Source organism: Epinephelus fuscoguttatus, linkage group LG6, assembly GCF_011397635.1.
Source record: "Epinephelus fuscoguttatus linkage group LG6, E.fuscoguttatus.final_Chr_v1".
Taxonomy (NCBI): domain Eukaryota; kingdom Metazoa; phylum Chordata; class Actinopteri; order Perciformes; family Serranidae; genus Epinephelus; species Epinephelus fuscoguttatus.
Genome location: NC_064757.1, coordinates 11,042,538 through 11,061,624, shown reverse-complemented (window position 1 = coordinate 11,061,624; position 19,087 = coordinate 11,042,538). Strand labels below are relative to the sequence as shown.

The 19,087-nt window shown below is 41.3% G+C and overlaps 1 protein-coding gene across 1 annotated transcript in view; it reads left to right on the top strand.

Annotated features, from left to right (window-relative positions):
- The window catches only part of galnt9 (polypeptide N-acetylgalactosaminyltransferase 9), a 113,092-nt gene that overhangs the window by 21,565 nt on the left and 72,440 nt on the right, over window positions 1–19,087 (top strand). Inside the window, exons 3-4 of the mRNA XM_049579498.1 lie at window positions 8,806–8,972; window positions 18,869–19,043. Of these exons, the coding sequence (XP_049435455.1) occupies window positions 8,806–8,972; window positions 18,869–19,043 (342 nt within the window). The remainder of the gene's footprint in view (window positions 1–8,805; window positions 8,973–18,868; window positions 19,044–19,087) is intronic.

Here is a 19,087-nt window from a genome sequence, read left to right as displayed (position 1 = left end):
GCAGCAAAAACCAATTCATAATAATTACAGTCGCGATTGTCTCTCGGACAAAAACCTGTAATCCCCTTTCACCGCCCGCCAGCCTGCATTTCTCTCTTCTGCCCTTCACTTCTGCAAGTGACATTCTTAACTGAGATACCCGGGGACTTAAGTAGGCTCTATATTATGGTGACTTGGAGCCTGCCATTCGCTGTCCTTGGGAGGCTTACGTGTGATAACATCTCATTCGGCTGCGGAGAGAAAAACAGCAAAGGCGGGCGAGCTGGTAAGATTACCGATGCCCACAAAACAAACAAAAGATGTTAAATGGAACTTGTGTCACTCATAAATGGAAAAATGCAATTCGAGGCATCAGATCTGCTTTTCACCCTCCAGCTCTCTTCCTCCAAGGGGATTCATATTCAATTACTCCTAATCGCACCTGTATCTCTATTGTCACTTTGTCGAAGATTCTATTTCTATTTTGTGAAAATAGTTAAACCCAAAACTATATTGAAGCCCAAGGACCCTTCGTCTTCTGTTTGTCTGCCTGTGGGAGGGTGATAACCAGAGAGGGAGGCTACAGAAACAGGCTTACCTCATCTCCTTAGCGTCTGATACTGCAGAATGGGATCGTAAGGTCTCCGTGGTGCAGCAACTCCTGCTGCAAATTGTTGCTCTTTCTAGCGCTAGAGTTTATCTCCTGGATGGGGGGGTGGAGAAATGACAAGGCAAACGATTATCTTGCTGAGAGGAGTGCTCGCGGATTGGAAAGTTGCTTTGGTGTTGCCTGCACGGCGTGGGTTACAGGAGGTTAATGTGAAATTTCACAGCGAATAAGAGCGGCCGGCGGGGAAAAAGTCAGAGGGAGCAGCCGGGGCAGCAGGCTGGTGGAGGAGGAGAAGGGGGAGGTGTGATTGGAATACATCTTAATCTGGTGCTCTGTTTCTGTCAAAGCTTGTTCCGGGTCAAATTATGAGCACTGGCCAGTGAGCTCAGTCCCATTACAAACAGATGAGTCGATCGCTCATCCTGTTACGGCTTTACAAGGCTTCCCTGCTTCTGCAGACAGGTACAAATTTAAGGCTGAGCGATGCCCTAAATTGGATCCAGTAACTAGGGCAATGGAACTACAATATCACTTTACGATCTCGACACTGAAATCCTGCCTCACACCACATCTCAACTAGAAGCGATGAGGTTGCCATGCCCCCTCTGACATTTTCAAGATATTACTCTGGTAATATTCATTAAATGCAGCCTCTCCACTGGTCGTATAACTGAACAGGAGTGAAATATACATTACTTTGTTTTGCACAGTTGCCATGTTGTGGCTGTGCAAAGGAGTGCCTCGGTGCAAAAAATCTCCCCTCGAACTCACTGCCAGATTTGTCATTGTATTTATAGACCTGGCAAGGCTGATTGAGAGAGGCAATAGAGAAAGCTGTGAGAGGGAACAAAGGAGTTGCTGAGGGAGAGCATAAATGCACGGGGAAGGACTAAAATGATACAGTGGAGGGGTTATCAATCAAAACACTTGTGCATTTACTCTTACGAATACAGCGCGAGAGCAGGGCTTAAAGTATAGATAGATGTACGCAGCGTGCTCCATCATAAACACTCTCTGTGGTTTAGTTTTCCTTTTATTACCTCTGCTGTCAAATGCATGTGGGCTGCGGTAATGGAAGTGATTGATAACAGTGCATGAAATTAAGTTTTCCCAGTCCAGCGCAGCAGGCACGAGCCTACTTGGTCACTGAAACTGTCATTCCTATGCATGAATCAATTGCAGTATTAAGTCCAGGAGTCATGTAAGAAATGAAATGAATGAGGATGTTTGAGTGCCTCTCAGTTACCTGCTTTATATTCCAACCACCTGAAAATTCATAGCCGTGTCAATATGTGAGGCTGAACTCTGCACTGTTGCCGTAGTGTCACACAAAGCAGAGATTCAGACAGAGTTGTCGTCAAACAATATAAGTTAAAAAAACGGCGTTTACCTGGATCATTGGGTGGTGATAAACAGGACTATGACACAAATAAAATAATAGATAAATAATGTTGCTCCAAATCTATTGGTTATGTACAGTAAAGAGTAAAAAGCCAACTGTTAGCTAGCTAGCTAATTAACAGGAATTAGTTGGCAAAAATAACAAAAAAACCCTCACCTGATTATTGCTATACTCTCTGTAGGCCAGTTTCTGGACTATAAGCTCAATGATAGTTCTGGGATAGAAGAAACACTATGTGTCATGTTGTCAATTTGCATTTAAAGTTGCAATCTCAAAGATTTCCATTTTGTTTTCTTTGGTGGCGGAAATTGAAGTGTATTTGTCAGCAGAGGGTTCAGATCAACACAGTATCACTCCGAACACATCAAATACCGATGCTTTGTCAGTGGCCCTACATGTCAATATATGCTTCAGTTAAGCCCCAGCATCAGTTTTCAACGCTCAGGGACGACAAGTCAGTTTACGCTGGTTACATGCATTGTGTCTTTTCAAAATAAACTCCCCTTTTTTACAGGAAATTCACAGTTTCCGCTAGATAAATGCATACAGTCTCTTTTCAAAATAAGCTTAGAATGTTGGTAAAAACCTTTGTTTCTGGGTTTACTTCCTCAGGTTCAGACAACAAAAGCATGTGGTTAAGTTTGAAAAAAAAGAAATCGTAGTTTGGCTTAAAATAATTACACTTTTTACGAACCTAATATGACTTACGTCATTAGCATAGCATGCTACACATACTCGCACACTATTTTGTTATTAAAATAACTACAACTTTGGTTTTGCTTAGGAAACTTGCTCTTTATACTAAGGCAGCTGCTCAGAGCATCAAAAAATGCTGCTGCCTGGTGCAGCTTATACTGCTGCTGAAGGGTGTCTCAGTGTGTCAGTATCTGATGCCAAGGGCAGGAGGCAGTAGCTCTGCAATGTGCCCCAAACTGTCCCAGGAAAAGAGCCAGGAAATGGTGCCTCCTGTCTTTCCATGTTAACCATTTGGGCTGTTCAGAGAGGACGCACTGCTGCCGACTCATGATCTGCAGTAATAGTTTTAGCATCTGGTCTATAGGTTTAAATTAGGCTGGTGAATTTATGTAAATCAGGTTGTTGTGTGTGTGCGCACATGGATGTAGGTTTCAGGTGTGGGTGAGAGCAGATTATTGATGACTGTGTGCTGCTTGTTATTTTTCAGGGAATGGCGCCGCAGACAGTTTGTGATACTGCAATGCAAGGGCTTTCATCATTGGGCCGTAGCCTCAATCAACATTGTGTCATCACATCAGGCAATAAATGGTGACTTAACAGACTTTTTTTTAAAAATGAGAATCTTCAGGATTATTACTTTAAAGCTCAGATGTTTAACCATCAGCAATAAAGAAGAGTGCGTCAGCATGCATACGTTTAAATTCTGAGAAAATTAATATTAAAAGCAACCATCTTAAATTGCAAAAGAGATTCATTTACAAAGGAAGTTGATGCAGCATGTGTACCTTCCCAAGTAATGTTGTGTTAGATAGATGTGCAAAGTAAAAAAATGTAAAGTAATGCACAGAAGGAAAGCAGAAATGGTCTTTTGTGGTGATATGCAAAGCATTTACTATATAATTTCACAAGTGAATAAGATACCATCTGTTGTGTCATCCTACATAATTGCTAGTTCGTCCCTTGCCAGTTCTCATTGTTGAAAGGTGAGAACCCGCTAACACATGCCCGCCACACATACACACAAAAACACACACACGCTTACACAAACCAGCGGCTGTGGAGAACGAGGAGGCTTCCAATGGGTGGAGAGAGGAGGATGTAACTTTAGCACCACGCTGGGATCCATCTGCTGTGTGGCCGTCCCCCTGCGGCCTGACCCCATGGATGCTGCTGACTCAAGCTGACATCGCAGTTCACCAGGGTATCAGGGTGCCGAGCACCAGTAGAGCTCAGATGGCTCACAGCAAGGGTGGAAGAGCAGGAAACATGCTGTCTTTCAACAAAACATGTTCAAGGTAGCAGAATTTTGACTTTGATACCAACACTACTAAGTTTCACATCTAAAAATATGACTACACGGTGAACGAGGAAAACAGTAGCAGTGTCATAACTGTTACATTTACGTTGGAAGTTTGGATTTCACTGTACGTGCTGTAGTCTGCAAAAATGACACAGTGATAAGTCAGTGATTGTATGCAGCGCCGCAATTTCATTTGGGCATTTAGGATAGGTTTTCTGTGTTTTATTAGTTGAGATTATGGAGGCTCATTTCTGTAGCAACCCTAATTTGTGATTCAGAATGATGAAACAGTTCATCTTTAAATAACCCACTTGCTAAGTGCAGATCTTCAAGACTGAATTTCAGCCTCACTCGTTGCTCCTATCACATTTAATAATCTGTGATAGATTTTGAGACTGATGCACTCTGACAAATCAATATATTGTCTCATTAATATTTCTAGTTTGGATGGTATTTCACCTGGCACATGCAATATGTCACTGTCTTTAACACTCCTCTGCCGTAATGGTTGGCAAGAGAATTTGAGAGCTTGACAGGATTTACTGAAGCTAAACAAAAACACATAGATTTGTTTACACTATAGCTGATTCATGTCAATTTGATATTCCAATAAAGAACAATATTACAAGTATTTCACTGCAGCCAAAATCTCTTGTAAATAATTTAGCCACAACATTTACAATAGCCACCAAATTGTCCCTACATAATGAGTCAGCACTGTTGAATAAGATATGTGGAAACATGGAGAAACAAAGGCAGAGGGGAGTGAAATGCGTTTGTCAGCTTTTGGGTTCAGAGTCTGAATGGAACAGTGCGGAAAGATTCACAAAACGTTGGCTGTGCGTGCGTGTGTGTGTGTGTGTGTGTGTGTGTGTGTGTGTGCAGTTGCCATAGGAATCAGCTAAGTGCTTCCATCCGGTCAACACTGTTATTTCTGACTTCAAAGTCACAGTATGTCTGGAAGAAAATAGTGTGTTTTACTGGAAGTGACAGGGACATTTGACAGACTTGAGATTATCAGCAGAGGAGAGTAACGGGATTGTTGTGACAGAGTGTGTGAGGGAAACACTCACACAAACCAAGTGAATGCAGTGTATATTCATCTGCCTGGGAAGTGTGCAGTTCATTTATTAATTGTGTCAGTGTAAGTGGCAACATGAGGTAGGATTCAAATCACAGATGTTCAGAGTTGGTTACCATGTACTAATTGTACAGTGTATAAGACCGAGAGAATGAGGCAGAGATGGGTTGCGAGAGCTCTCAGGTTATAAGATGGACAACACTGTCTACATTTGAAGCAAACTTGTAACCTGGATTTTGGTATTACCCTGATTTAGATCAAGCCTATGATCTTATGATAAAGAAGGATAATACAGAAACCTGATTATTATTTCGATCGTCTGTGTCAGTGGAGGCATGCGTTTGACTTCCCCATATCCAGCCACACTGTTATTTCTGTGCTGAATGAATTCCCACAGGAGATGAGGATGAACCCAGTTTGGCTGCTGGCTGCCTGGACTCTGTTGCATTTACTACCCTGACAGGAGTTGGCATCTCAATGTTACCATTAGTAATGGAAGACAGTGCAGCTTATCCTCTACACTGCCAAAGTCAGACTTTTTTTCAGCTTGTAGATCATCATTGTGTCAATGAGCATTGTTTGGTTTTAGCCATGCTAGCTGCATGGCTCAAGGGGAGGAAATGTTGGTCTGTTTTCCTCAAGATGAATTGGAATCAGTGATCCTCTGACCCTTAGAGTGGAAACAGACAACTTTTTAAGCAGATCTAGCTGTTAGAAGGCCATTACATGGCCATTATCAGTGGTGATAAGCATCACAGATATGGGTTAGTAAGGGCCTGCCACACCTGTTTGGTTGAGAAGGCCATTATCAGGCCACGAAATTAAAGTTTTTGCTAGATAGGGCTTTCATGTGCAAGTGGGGCTGCATATGGGAAGTGCGAGTGGATGTTTCATTTTGTGCCTAAATCTAAGAAAGTGAAAGTGAAACTTAAGGACTGGCAACTGTCATTGGATGAACCTACCAGGAGATATCACAGGCCCCTGCTGGCCATATCTATGAGCCTTATAGCCACAGATAAGGGCCATATAATGGGTGGATAACATCCTGATTGGGTACTCTTTCCGCTGTCTGCCATTTCCACTACTGGGGATAGTAACTGCAAAGAACTTATATTTGTGCTCTGCTAATTCTGGGGATAGCTACTGGGGAAAACTTAAGCTGAATTTAACTCTTTCTGTTTTGGTTGCATCATGGTTGATGCATTTCCTTTGTGCTGTAAATTGAGCCCTCATTTTAGAGCACAGTGATTTACATATGTGTCATTATTCTACAGCCATTACATTGTGCAATCAGTGATTACTTCATAATGATAAAAAGCAAAACACTTGTCTTTTCACACTTCTGATTGAGCATTAATCTATTGCCATCATCAGATCAACATTTTAATTTGTCCAATACTTTGGTTTGTGACCAAATAGACCCACCTGTACAACTAATGACATTCCCAACAGCCTCAACTGTAGGCTACTTTGTGTTTTTATAAAAATATTCAAAAGATGAAGATGACACTCAGTTTTTCATTATAATATTATATTTCATGAGTGACAATGCAGAAAACATTTCTGCTAAAAATTCTGTTCATATACAGCTAACTTGCTGAGCCACGTACATTCTCCTGTGTTGCTTCCTGTGTCCCACTTGTTGTTAGCTTTGGGTTACTAAAACAAAAAAGGGTTAAAGTGAGAAAGTGTTTGTGGTCGAATATTGAACATTAACATACATTAACAAAGTGCTTTAAATTGCTTTAACATAACCAGATAAACGTTAATCATGCTCAGGGTTTCCCACGCATTCATTTGTGGTGGCCTGCCACGATTAAAACATGTGCCACCATGTTTTGATTTTCAATTTTTGGAGCTGGACCGTTCATTAAGTGCACTGTTGGAATATACATACTGTTTGGGTTATTAATTGCTCAACACTCAGTGAAGTGCAGACCATACACTCGGCACAGATGAAGCAGCAGAACATCAGGCACGGTGAAAGGGAAACTTTTGTTGGGGAAAAACAGAAGAGTTCCACCTGTGCGCAAGGACACACAAGAAAAACGCAGAAAGGAAAAGTTCAGTGTTTTTCCTGTTATGTTGATAGAAGCAGGATTACATTTACCACAAAATGCATCGTCTAACTAATAAAAAGAATATAAACATCATTTTTAGAAGACTTTCTTTTTGTCTTTATCTTCTCTGTCATCATGGTGGCAAGTATAGTGAGTGCTACCAAACATTACTTTGTCATGAACCTGTCAAATCAAGTAAATACATACATTCTTCTTGTGACCCTGGAGAAATGTACTTTTTGCTGAGCATATGGTGTCAGTATGGCAGCTATACTGCAGCAGTAGTCACAGTACAGTGCAGAGAATCCAGGTCTGGGAGCTGCAGTTTCACCATCAAATGGATGTGGGCCTTCAAATGCTATCTTAGAAGAGAGCTATTTTTTGCCTTGTTGATTTGGTGCACTGAGGAAAATTTTTTCCAGGATACATTCCTTTGCTTTTGGAAAGAAATATCAGGCTGTATGCACCATGGGGATACAATGGGAATGTGACACTGAACATTTTACTCAATATTTTAAAAGGAAAAAGCATTTAAGATTCAAACCAGTAGAAGGATGAGGCAGATTTCTCAACACATCATAGGCCTTTCTAGGTGAACATTTCAAACAGGTGTAACTAATCACATTAATTATGTCTGCATCCCATTGACTGCAGGTGTGCTAGCTCCAGGGCCCTGCTACTGCACATGCTCGCCTGCACACCTAAATGGAAAGGAAGCCATCATTAATGTTATTAGTTACACTTGTGAGTTTCCTGCCATGACAAGTTAAAATGTCTGCTGTGAGAAAGGTTTGTACTGTTGCTGTTAAAGTGGGCTGATGGTTATACAAAGGTTCTTGAGGTGCCTCTAGGAGTCCTTGAGGAGGTATCAGAGGACCATGATGCGGTTCCCATATGGGCCATTAAGGGGTTTTATTTAAGATGTTTCAGGGATCTTGTAGGAAGCTCCAGGGTGTTTCAGCAAGATTGCTTATATCTTAATTTCACTTGTCTTTTACATATGTTCTACTTTAAAGTATGTGTCATGATTACACACTGTATAGTGGGATTTTATTTTTAATTTAAATAGATTATTTCTTAAAACTGTTGTGTACAGAAATCAGTTTTTACATTTGTTCTCCTACACTGGATTTATTTCACACTAAGCTTTTGTATAGAGAGCTTGTCGGACTTTAAGACATAGATCTTGCCAAGAATAAAAAAAAAAGAAAAAAAAAAAGATTGATATCACACTTCTGTCTGTACAGTGCAGTTAATGCCAGAAGCTGCTTAGCTTGTTTAGCATAGCTTAGCATAGCTTAGCATAAAGACTGAAAACAGGGGGAAAGAGCTAATGGGTAACAAAAGCCGCTTATATCTGCTTTTCAGTGGATTTTCATACCTTTGGACAGAGCTAGGCTGACTGTTTACCTCTGTTTTGTTCAGTCTTTATGCTAAGCTAAGCTAACCATCTCCTGTTTGTATCCTTATATTTAACAGACAGACATGAGTGGTATCATCTTCTCACGTAGCTCTTGGCAAGAAAGGAAATGAGCATATGCAGTGTGAAATGTTAGCTAACTGCTCGTATTAAACATTCAGAGATAGCTAGCTGTATACATGTTTTTCTTGCTTAATATGCAAACCAAGTCCAGATAGTTTTAGCCCTGGCTCATAATCTTAAATGTATCTTAACAGGTGTAAGCAGCTGACGTACCCGGAGGACCTTCCTCAGATCTCTGTGGTCTTCATCTTCGTGAACGAGGCACTGTCAGTGATCCTGCGCTCCGTCCACAGTGTGGTCAACCACACGCCAGCACACGTACTCAAGGAGATCATCCTGGTGGATGACAACAGTGACAGCGGTAAGACTTTTGACACCTTAATTATAACAGGATGAAAAAATAACAAGGATCACCACTTTAAGAATGGCTTTGGAGCAACATTTAACAAGTCTCTGGCTCCTGGTGTCTCACTGTATATGCTCTGCGGGACATTAAATGATGGTTGTCACTGAGATCCTGTCAGTCACTGTGGACGTTTGATCCAACATCCTTCTGATCATTTCCTTTTTGCATCATGTTTAATTGTTTCTCATCTCCAAGCGTATCCTCTCAGACTTTAAATCACAGAACCTGTAGAACCCGCAGTTTATCACTGTCTTATGCTGTGGGTTTGCTTATTCAGTTGAGACAGTCACCCAATTTATCATGTCTCATCTTCCCTGGTAGAACGTGAACTAAGGCATCATACACAAATGAATTAGTGTGATGTTTTTGGACTCCTGCCAGAGTCGTCAGTCGTATAGTTTCTTATGTGTGTCGGTGTGTGTATGTGGCACAGTTTTGTGTGTCGGTGTGTGTGTTTGATTTTGTGAGTAACAGTTGAAGGGATAGAGAGCCCCCGAGGGTGGAGTCTTGAACACCGGGTTTTAAAATAGCTTAAAAAAAAAGAGGAAAGAGAAGGGATTGGATTTGTCTCGTCCTTTTCAAAACTGCTGTGTACAACTGTCTCCATGGCGATGTGGGCAAATGCTTCAGTTGCCTCCACACCATGACGCCCACAGCAGCTGACGATGCTCGGCTCCGCATCCCAAAAGCTTCCCCGTTTGGAGAGGGAGGGACAATGAACTAGATTCCAGACGACACTTGGCCCTCCTTCACTTGGCACAGAGTAACCGGCCTGCCTCCCTCAGGCTGGCAGTGGAAAAGGGCGTATGAATAACATACTGAAAGAAGGCCGAGTAGGAGTCACCACTGGCACATCTCCGCTCCCCGCTGAGGCTCTAACTGCCTACCATTAAACAGGGAGCTGTTAAAAGCCGGTGAACAGACAAAAATGGAAGCTGACCCCTCCTCTTATTATGTCTTTATGTCGGTCTGCCCCACACGTTCTGGTTCTCCTGAAACAGATCTTTGAAGGACAACTGTACTGTCACTATAAGGACCGCAAAATTTTTCTGAAAGTATTTAATGCTAAATGTTGCGTCTCTCTGCTCCTATAAAATATTATCGTTGCAAGGGTTTAAAAGAAACAGCATTTACACTCTAATGATAGCAAAAACTCTCACTGAAATCCATAATGAAGTTACTTTGGTATACAGAGTAACTCCATAATAACTTGTTATTTATCAGTAGAAAACTATATCAAAAGCTGCTATAGTCAATATTCTTATCAAGAAAGGATTAAATGTCCATGTGAAAAGTGATGAAGCAATAGTGAGCTGTCATCAGACTGCAGTTCCCCTCAGCTCTACAGAGTGTTTTATCATCTTTAAAATTCATTGTTTATGTTTTAGCCTGGGGCGGCACGGTGGTGTGGTGGTTAGCACTCTCGCCTCACAGCAAGAGGGTTGCCGGTTTGATCCCGGGCGTGGGAGCCCTTCTGTGCGGAGTTTGCATGTTCTCCCTGTGTCAGCATGGGTTCTCTCCGGGCACTCCGGCTTCCTCCCACAGTCCAAAGACATGCAGATTGGGGACTAGGTTAATTGATAACTCTAAATTGTCCATAGGTGTGAATGTGAGCGTGAATGGTTGTTTGTCTCTATGTGTCAGCCCTGCGATAGTCTGGCGACCTGTCCAGGGTGTACCCTGCCTCTTGCCCGATGTAGCTGGGATAGGCTCCAGCCCCCCCGCGACCCTCAAGAGGATGAAGCGGTTAGAAGATGAATGAATGAATGAATGTTTTAGCCTGCAACTTCACTGTTTTGGTTCCCCCCTGCTGCTCTCATCAGTGTCATTTCCAGCAGTAGCATGCAAGTGTTTTCAGCAGCACTCCTGTACAATGCCTGGCAAGCACCGAATGGCAGACAAACAAAGTTAGCAACAAGTTGGTGAACGTAGTGAGACATTTAGCAGCTAAAGAGCCAGGTATTTCCCTAAGGACTCCGTGGAGAGCAAATCAACCCTTAAAAAAAAGAGGGTGCATATTGGACTTATATTCACAAAGTAGCCTGAAACGTGACCCCCAATGAATACTAATGTTGCTCTGTGACAGGCAACTCTTTGACAGCTTCACCATATCAAAATCACAAGGTTATAAGTCAGTGTTGAATAATTTGTTTGTTGCAGTGCCTCAATAAGCAATGTAAGAAATTTTTAATTTAATTGCACGTTTTTCTTGTTTTTAATGGATTTTTTGACAAGAGTAGCCACCTCCTTCAACAAATGTCATGACTGTTTGATATCCTGATATTCAAACCACAAAGTTGGCATCCCATTCCCGCTAATTAAACCCTGGAGATTCACCTAATTTGCCACAATAACCCCTCAGGCATGGAAACTCATCAGAGCTGTTAGAATAACGTTGTCTCCAGCCAGAGGAAGCAACAAATTGAAATTGATGTACAGGCTGTGTCCTAAACAGCAGCGAGCCAAACAGAAAGCTAAACTCATGTTACAACTTCTGCCTTTGTCTCTTGTTCGGTAACCTTTGCTGTAAAGCGTCACAGACTGGTGCTCAACATTAGCGTGCTGTGTTCAGTTCACTGACATCACGGTACATGACTACTAGGTGTTGATGTTTTGGCTGTCCACTTGTGCATGTTTAATATAGGGTCACATTCAGGTCACCGTCTGCGATCTGACACATCCGTCAGCGACTCTTACTGTATGTTTACCAACTGTGATGATGATTTGTGCAGAAGTGTGAGCTGTTTCTTGGGAGCCGCTCTGCTGTGACATTAGACAATTAACATGCAGGGCTGGACTGCTTGACCTTTTCTGGATGGCTCTGTCTGTCCCCTCTCATTTAAACAAGGCTCAGTGAGATGAGTGGAGGTACAGCCACACTCACTCCTGGCATAATAAATCAAGCACAGGAAGCATGTTTGCCTTGTCGCTGCGACACATTTCCTGAGCCGGGACAGCCGCTGACATTTATTGGTGGCTGAGAGGTTTATTCACAGCACTGGTTCCAGCAGTCTGAAGTAAAGTCACATTCCCAGTGATAAGCTTTGGCTGTGTGTGCGTGTGTATATGTGTGTGTGTTAGTGGTACGACTCCAATTCATTGTTGTTTGCCATGGTAGCAGCAAGGAAAGGCTTAATGAGCCCTACAGGATTCAATTCCAGCAAATACCACCACCAAATTGATAACTTAATGATTCATATAATGAAAACAGGATATAAACTGAGGACCAGTTGAGTACAGCTTGTAGTATTAATTTCAAATGGAACTGAATGACTTTAAACATTGCATACATTAAATCTGATTAAAGAATGGATGATTTGCCATTAACATTCTGCAGGAAATTTGTCTGACACATTGACAAATTGACACATTGTATAAAACAATTTTGGAAAAACACTCTATCTATAAATGATCTTCATTTAAACTCAATTTTGTTAGAGTTCTCTGACTTTATGTTCCATTAAAAGTCTGTCTGACTCGACAGTTGCAAAAAATCTATTAATGGGCAGGAGCTTGTCTTAGTTGCACTCATCACATATGGTATTCAGTCACTACTTGCAGTATGGGCAAGTGTAATGGGCCCCTGGGCACCGATATGCAAAAGGCCTCGCCACCTCTCCCACATCAGTGCAAGACACTCAAACTTTGTGGTGGTTTTGCCTGTTTGACACTTTAGGCTCCTGGGCCTGTGCCCACTAAGCCCATTCAAGAATCCATCCATGTATATAGAGCAGGTAATACAATCACGTGGGTGATGAAAAGACAGAGAGCAGAGAAAAAGAGTGTAACTCAGGTTAGAAAGTGTTTCCCTGATGGTTGTTTTTAAAAGTTATCTGTCAGTGATTCAGAGAAAAATCATAGCATAATATTGCCAGAGCAGAATTTTAAGCTAAGTGCGTGTGACAGTGTTAAGAGTAGGTTAACGGTGGAGGAGTCAAAAAACACAAACCAATTTACCATCATGCTGCTTCCAATAAATGTGTGAGAGGTGGATAACCTCCATATTGCTGACATGCCGCTGCACAGATTATTTCCACAATGCACAGGTCTACTGCCAAAATGTTTCCCACTTACAGTGGAGAGCTTATACTGTGGCACAGCGTTCGGATGTTATGCCAGGATGAGGAGTATCATTTTACTTTTGGCTGCCATGTTTTTGAATATTTAATGAACTTCAAAATAATGGGGTGAGCCAGTTTACCCGTTAGGTAACTTCACTACTCTTCTTATGATCGATCAAAGCGATTGATTTTAGACCTCTTTCCGTACCAGCGTCTCAGACAAGTCCATAAATCCTCTGTTAGAAGATTGTGGTCTGTGGTTTGTGTAGTAGAGACCAGACCTTTGTGAACACAACAACAAAACACAACTGATGGGCGTTCTGAGGCTGATCTCTAGATCTCTGAATCCTGCAGCTTATTTAAAATACAGCTGTACTGTTAGTTAGTGAGTACATAGGAGGGAGTATGTGGAAGGATATAAGTCAGGCTTTGCAGCATGTAAGTGAATTCTAAGGCAGTTTATATAATCAAAAGCATGTTCAATACCTCCCTACCATCTATCCTTAACACAGCGGCTTCCATCACCTCCCACGTCGCCAAAGGAATTCATGGTGCTCCTCGTGCAGTCTACTATGCATTCATTTTAAAATTCATAGCATGATGGATAGTTATTTATCCTCAGCTATGTTTCACTGCTAGTCCTTTAAAATGTATTCCCTGCTCCATAACTCTCCTCCCATGGACGCAGTCCAATGTTTTATTTGCTAGGATCAGAGGGAGGCCCATAACTTTTCTCCTTCCCAGCAAAGCCCAGTAATTATTACACTCTAATAGCTTTTATCATATTGTAGCTGCAGGGAAGGCCTGTGATGAAGGAGACTAGTTGCACAGGTTCAAAACTTCAACACTGCAAACAGAGCCAAACTGCAAATGTCTTAGGACCTTCAAAGAGGCACAATGCAGCTTTTAAGAGTGACTGATCCAAATGGGAATGCAGTAAGGTTGAACCTCATTATTTCTAAATGATCTTACCTGACATTAGTACTAAATGCTAACAGTGGGCTCATTTGTAGCCGATCCCCTGCTGAGATGCTTCATACCAAAGAGATTAAAGAGGAAAGGTCTAACTTTGATGAGTCCAGCTCTCTCTGGATGGAGTACTGACTGCCTTTTTTGTTTTATTTTTGCTTTTCTTTTGATTTATAACTTCCTCTGAGTGGTAGAGGTCACCCCGGTGTTGTACTCAAGACCACCTAAACGAGACCAAGTCCTGACAAAGACCAAAGTGAATTGAGAGCAAGACAAGACCAAGCCAGGGCATGTCCCACACTGCATGACCCAATTATGATACAAATGTGGAAGGTGTGAAAAATGCAAACCATCAGCAAATATGAAAGATCCACATTACTGTATAATTACCCACAGAAAACAAGAAAGATTCCTCTTCATTCACCTCATTTTACTGCCATGTATGTATGTATATATATATATATATATATATATATATATATATGTATATGTATGTGCGTGTTCAAAAGGCATTGCAGAGGTGAATTTTATGTGTGGGCATTTTACTTTGGTTTCTATGAGCAAACAAATACAAACACTAAGGATATGAAATCAATTTAACCATTTATTCATTTACACTAATTTTTTGCAGGCAATAAAGTAATGTCCCCATAGTTGTGGCCTTGAAACAAAATCACGAGTCCTCATTGTCTGAGACTGAGACAAGACAGAGATAAAATGTGGTCCAGTACGAGACGAGACTGAGACCCTCAACAAGTGGTCTTGTTGAGACTGGTCTCGAGAGCAAGATCAACCTTGGGTACTACAACACCCAACACCAGGTTAACATTCAGACAGAAATAAAGCTACATAATCTCGGTTCATATATAAAAGTTTCTAAAACATACAGTAGAGGAAAGTATTTCTAACTTAACAAACAGTAGGGCCACCAGCGACAGACACATTCATCTACATCTACAGGCAGCATGTCTTTGAACAGTGGGAGAAAAAACAGGAAAACATGCCATGTCCACACAGAAATCCTGCAGCCAGCTGCCCAGCAGTTTCAAATCTACTACCTACGTGCAGTCACAGCGCAAACTACTGAGCTCCCTGCTGCCCATGTGTTTATGTTAAACATGAAAGTACCATTAAAATAAAAAATCAGCACATCCACAGATAGACAGAAACAGAGAGAGAGAGTTCCCATGAGTGGTTTCTTTAATTTGGTGTCAAATGCTAACGCCTGATTTGCTTCACGGGTCACTGCCTCTAAATTCACCCTCTCTCCCTGCAGCAGCCACCGCCATATGTTAAGACCTTCAGCTAGAAAGAGACTCCTGACAATCCCTTCACTCACTGTGTCTCCTCAGTCACACAGACAGGGGATTCGACTGCCATTTTTCTACTTTCACTGGCTGATTTATGTGGCGAGCCACAGTCAGAAGCTAGGTGTGGATGCTGTTCAGAGCCGGTGTGCCACAAGCATCCTTATTAATCTCTCCCTCAGAAAGTGGAACGCTCAGCAGTAACCCAGAGGAGAAGCTCAAACAGCCATCTATCCTCCAACAAAACACAGACAGCAATTTGTGCAACTGGCTGTTTATCCGGAAACTTTTTTTTTTTTTCCAGTGATGACAGCCAAACTTGTCTGTGAGAGCAGAGGAGGAGAGATGTTGTAATCCATCTGGAATAAAGACATCAGCAGTGGAATGCATTAGATACTCTCACCGTACAGCAACCTGTATGGTAACCTTGAAGAGACTGTCTCAATTGGGATAATCAAACAAATGCTGCTTTTCTGGATTTTGTTAGATTTGATACAGCATACGAGTTAAAAACACACCTGAGCTGCCAAAGATTAAAACAATTTTCAACAAAAATACATAAGCCCTTGGTAGATCTTCTACCTCGCTCATCAGTTTGGTGTCCTTTTTATAAAGCAGTGATGGGTCGCCCGACAAAGCAACATCACATCTTCTCTTTTTCTGAGCTGTCATCATGTAGGCTACATAAAGCTGCCAGTTACCATCAGTATTGGTTTCAGTAGTGGGGTTACTAATTAATAAGTACAGTAAAGGTTTACGATTCACGAAATTCAGTAATCACAGTGTTGTTACTAATCCCAGCAATGCTCTATTTCAGCAACATTTCGGGGTTCGGCTTGTTTGCTGTCTTACTGTATTTACCCAATTCACCTTATTTTTCACGGAGATACGGAGGTAAAACAGAAGGCAGCCAGCGTCCGTTTTTTTGTGCAACACTTCCGGTCCAGCACTCTTGACCACTATGTAAATGTCCCATGGTATTTGCTACAGTGACATTACTGCGCACATGGAAATCTTTACATTACTGAAAGCAATTTTAAGGACTTACTTTAAATATTTGAAGTTAATCGTTAAAGAATAAATCACCTGAAAAGCTGGCGCTGCTCCACATAATTTAAAAGGTAACTTAGCGGTGGAAATGTCCGTGCAGCTGCAGACGGGTGCAGCTGGATGATTGATTCATTCGGGTGCTATCAGTTTGGAGTTGGAGTGTATGTTGCTGACAGAAAGAAAGAAAGAAAGAAAGAAAGAAAGAACAAAAAGACAGAAAAGCAGCACACACCTCACATATTTATTTCTCACAGTTGCGCACACGTTTGGCTGGCATGCAGAAGCACCGTCTGTGTGTCTGTGTGTCGAGGGTGCGAGCCGCAGCTTCAGCTGCTCAGGTAGAGAGGCTGTGTAGCCCGGTGTGATTTTTCGCTGATTAGGTTCTTCAGGTTCTCTGCTGGTACACTGGAGACAGGGATCAAGCAGTTTGTCTCACTCGGGATAGATTGTGCTTTTTTGGTTCATAGTTTTTGATTGACGTGCGATTTATTTGCGTTTTAGAGGGAATTATTTTTACTGACAATTACCGGATAACGGAAACGTGGGCACAGTTATCTATATAAAATACACAGACTAACTAACTAACTAACTGATTGACTAACATAAATAATTGAAAACTGAAAAAAATTAGCTTGCGCCGTTAGCTCCGGTAAGGGAAAGTGGCTGACCGGAAGTCACGCACAAAAACACGGAAGTTGTTCACTATTTTATTTGTTTGTGTTTGAAAACAAGGTGAATACGCTGACCTCCACAACAGGCATCCAATGGAATTGTGGCATTGATGGGAGGTAAATGGTATGGTCACGCCTATCCGCACAAGCTAGGTAGAGCTCTTGCATGTTTGATCTAAAAAAAACACCATTAGCTTGACGCAGGGGATGGAGTTAAGGTCACGTAACAAGCCCTTACCAAAAAAAGGATATATCTATATCTATATCTATCTATATGTCTATACATACATACATACATACATACACACACACACACACACACACACACACACACACATATATATATATATATATATATATATATATATATATATATATATATATATATATATATATATATATACACACAGTACAGGCCAAAAGTTTGGACACACCTTCTCATTCAATGCATTTTCTTTATTTTCATGACTATTTACATTGTAGATTCTCACTGAAGGCATCAAAACTATGAATGAACACATGTGGAGTTATGTACTTAACAAAAAAAGGTGAAATAACTGAAAACATGTTTTATATTCTAGTTTCTTCAAAATAGCCACCCTTTGCTCTGATTACTGCTTTGCACATTCTTGGCATTCTCTCCATGAGCTTCAAGAGGTAGTCACCTGAAATGGTTTCCACTTCACAGGTGTGCCTTATCAGGGTTAATTAGCGGAATTTCTTGCTTTATCAATGGGGTTGGGACCATCAGTTGTGTTGTGCAGAAGTTTAGTTAGCTGATTGGTTCTTGCCATAATATGAATTTTAACAGTTGTCCAATAGGGCTGTCGGCTGTGTATTAACCTGACTCCTGCACAACACAACTGATGGTCCCCATTTGGACAGACAAATGTAACATCAAATTTAGTTACACACAAATTTATGAAAACAAAATGGTGGCTGGTTCCAGTGACTGGAAGAAAAAACTTAATTTCTAACACTAAACCCTACAGGACGAGACCACTGGAGTGCTAATTGCAGTTAGCAGAGGTAATGTTAAACTAGATAAAAAAGAATGTCAAGTTGTCGTCATACTATGTTAAATTCTTTGGACAGGGGCACCATCTTGTGAAGATTGCGCTGTGTTACGTGTGCCTGCTATGGTGGTGCAACATTTTTGAACAAACTTATTACGATAAATATTATCTGGTCCGATGTGGAAAAGAAGCATTGAAATCTCAGTTTTTTTGCATTTTCACAAATGAAAAAATGGTTTTTAAGTTTGAAGGTAGGTTTCAAACAGCAATTAGGCTTTACCGAAAATGTTCAGCATGCTTTTCCAACAGTAAGAGGTGCAATAAATAGCACTATTGGTCACTCAGCACTGTAAGTTAAGTTGTTGTTAACTTTCCCCTTAAATGCTGAATTGGAGGCTCCTGAGTAGAGGCCAACTTCAGAGTCATCAAATTTATTTTGCTATTGAATAATTAGAAAATTATTGTAAAAACTGTTTTAATGCATAATGACTATGTAATGAGTATTTGATTGCATTTTTCAAGCAACTTTCCCACACTGGTTACCATCATCACATGCTCTTTTAGCTAAAATTGTAAAGGGAAAAAAAAAAAAAAAAAAAAAAAGGAAGAAGAAGAAAATAACACTCATTTTTCACTGCCGTCCTGAAATCAAGACTCAAGGCAAGTTAGACCAAAACCATCTTGGAAACACATTTGCTACACTCCATGGTTAATGTACTCACACTGTCATTTGGGTATAATTTAAAGGAAGATTTTCTCTAATCTGCTGTCTTTCAGTGGAGCTGAAATTCAACTTGGACCAGTATGTGAACAAACGCTACCCAGGCTTGGTAAAGATTGTGAGGAACAGCAAGCGGGAAGGTCTGATCCGAGCCAGAATACACGGCTGGAACGCCGCCACGGCTCCTGTCGTCGGTTTCTTTGATGCCCACGTCGAGTTCAACACTGGCTGGTAAGAAAAGGTCATGTTTAACACGAGAAGGTCTGAGCTGTCTC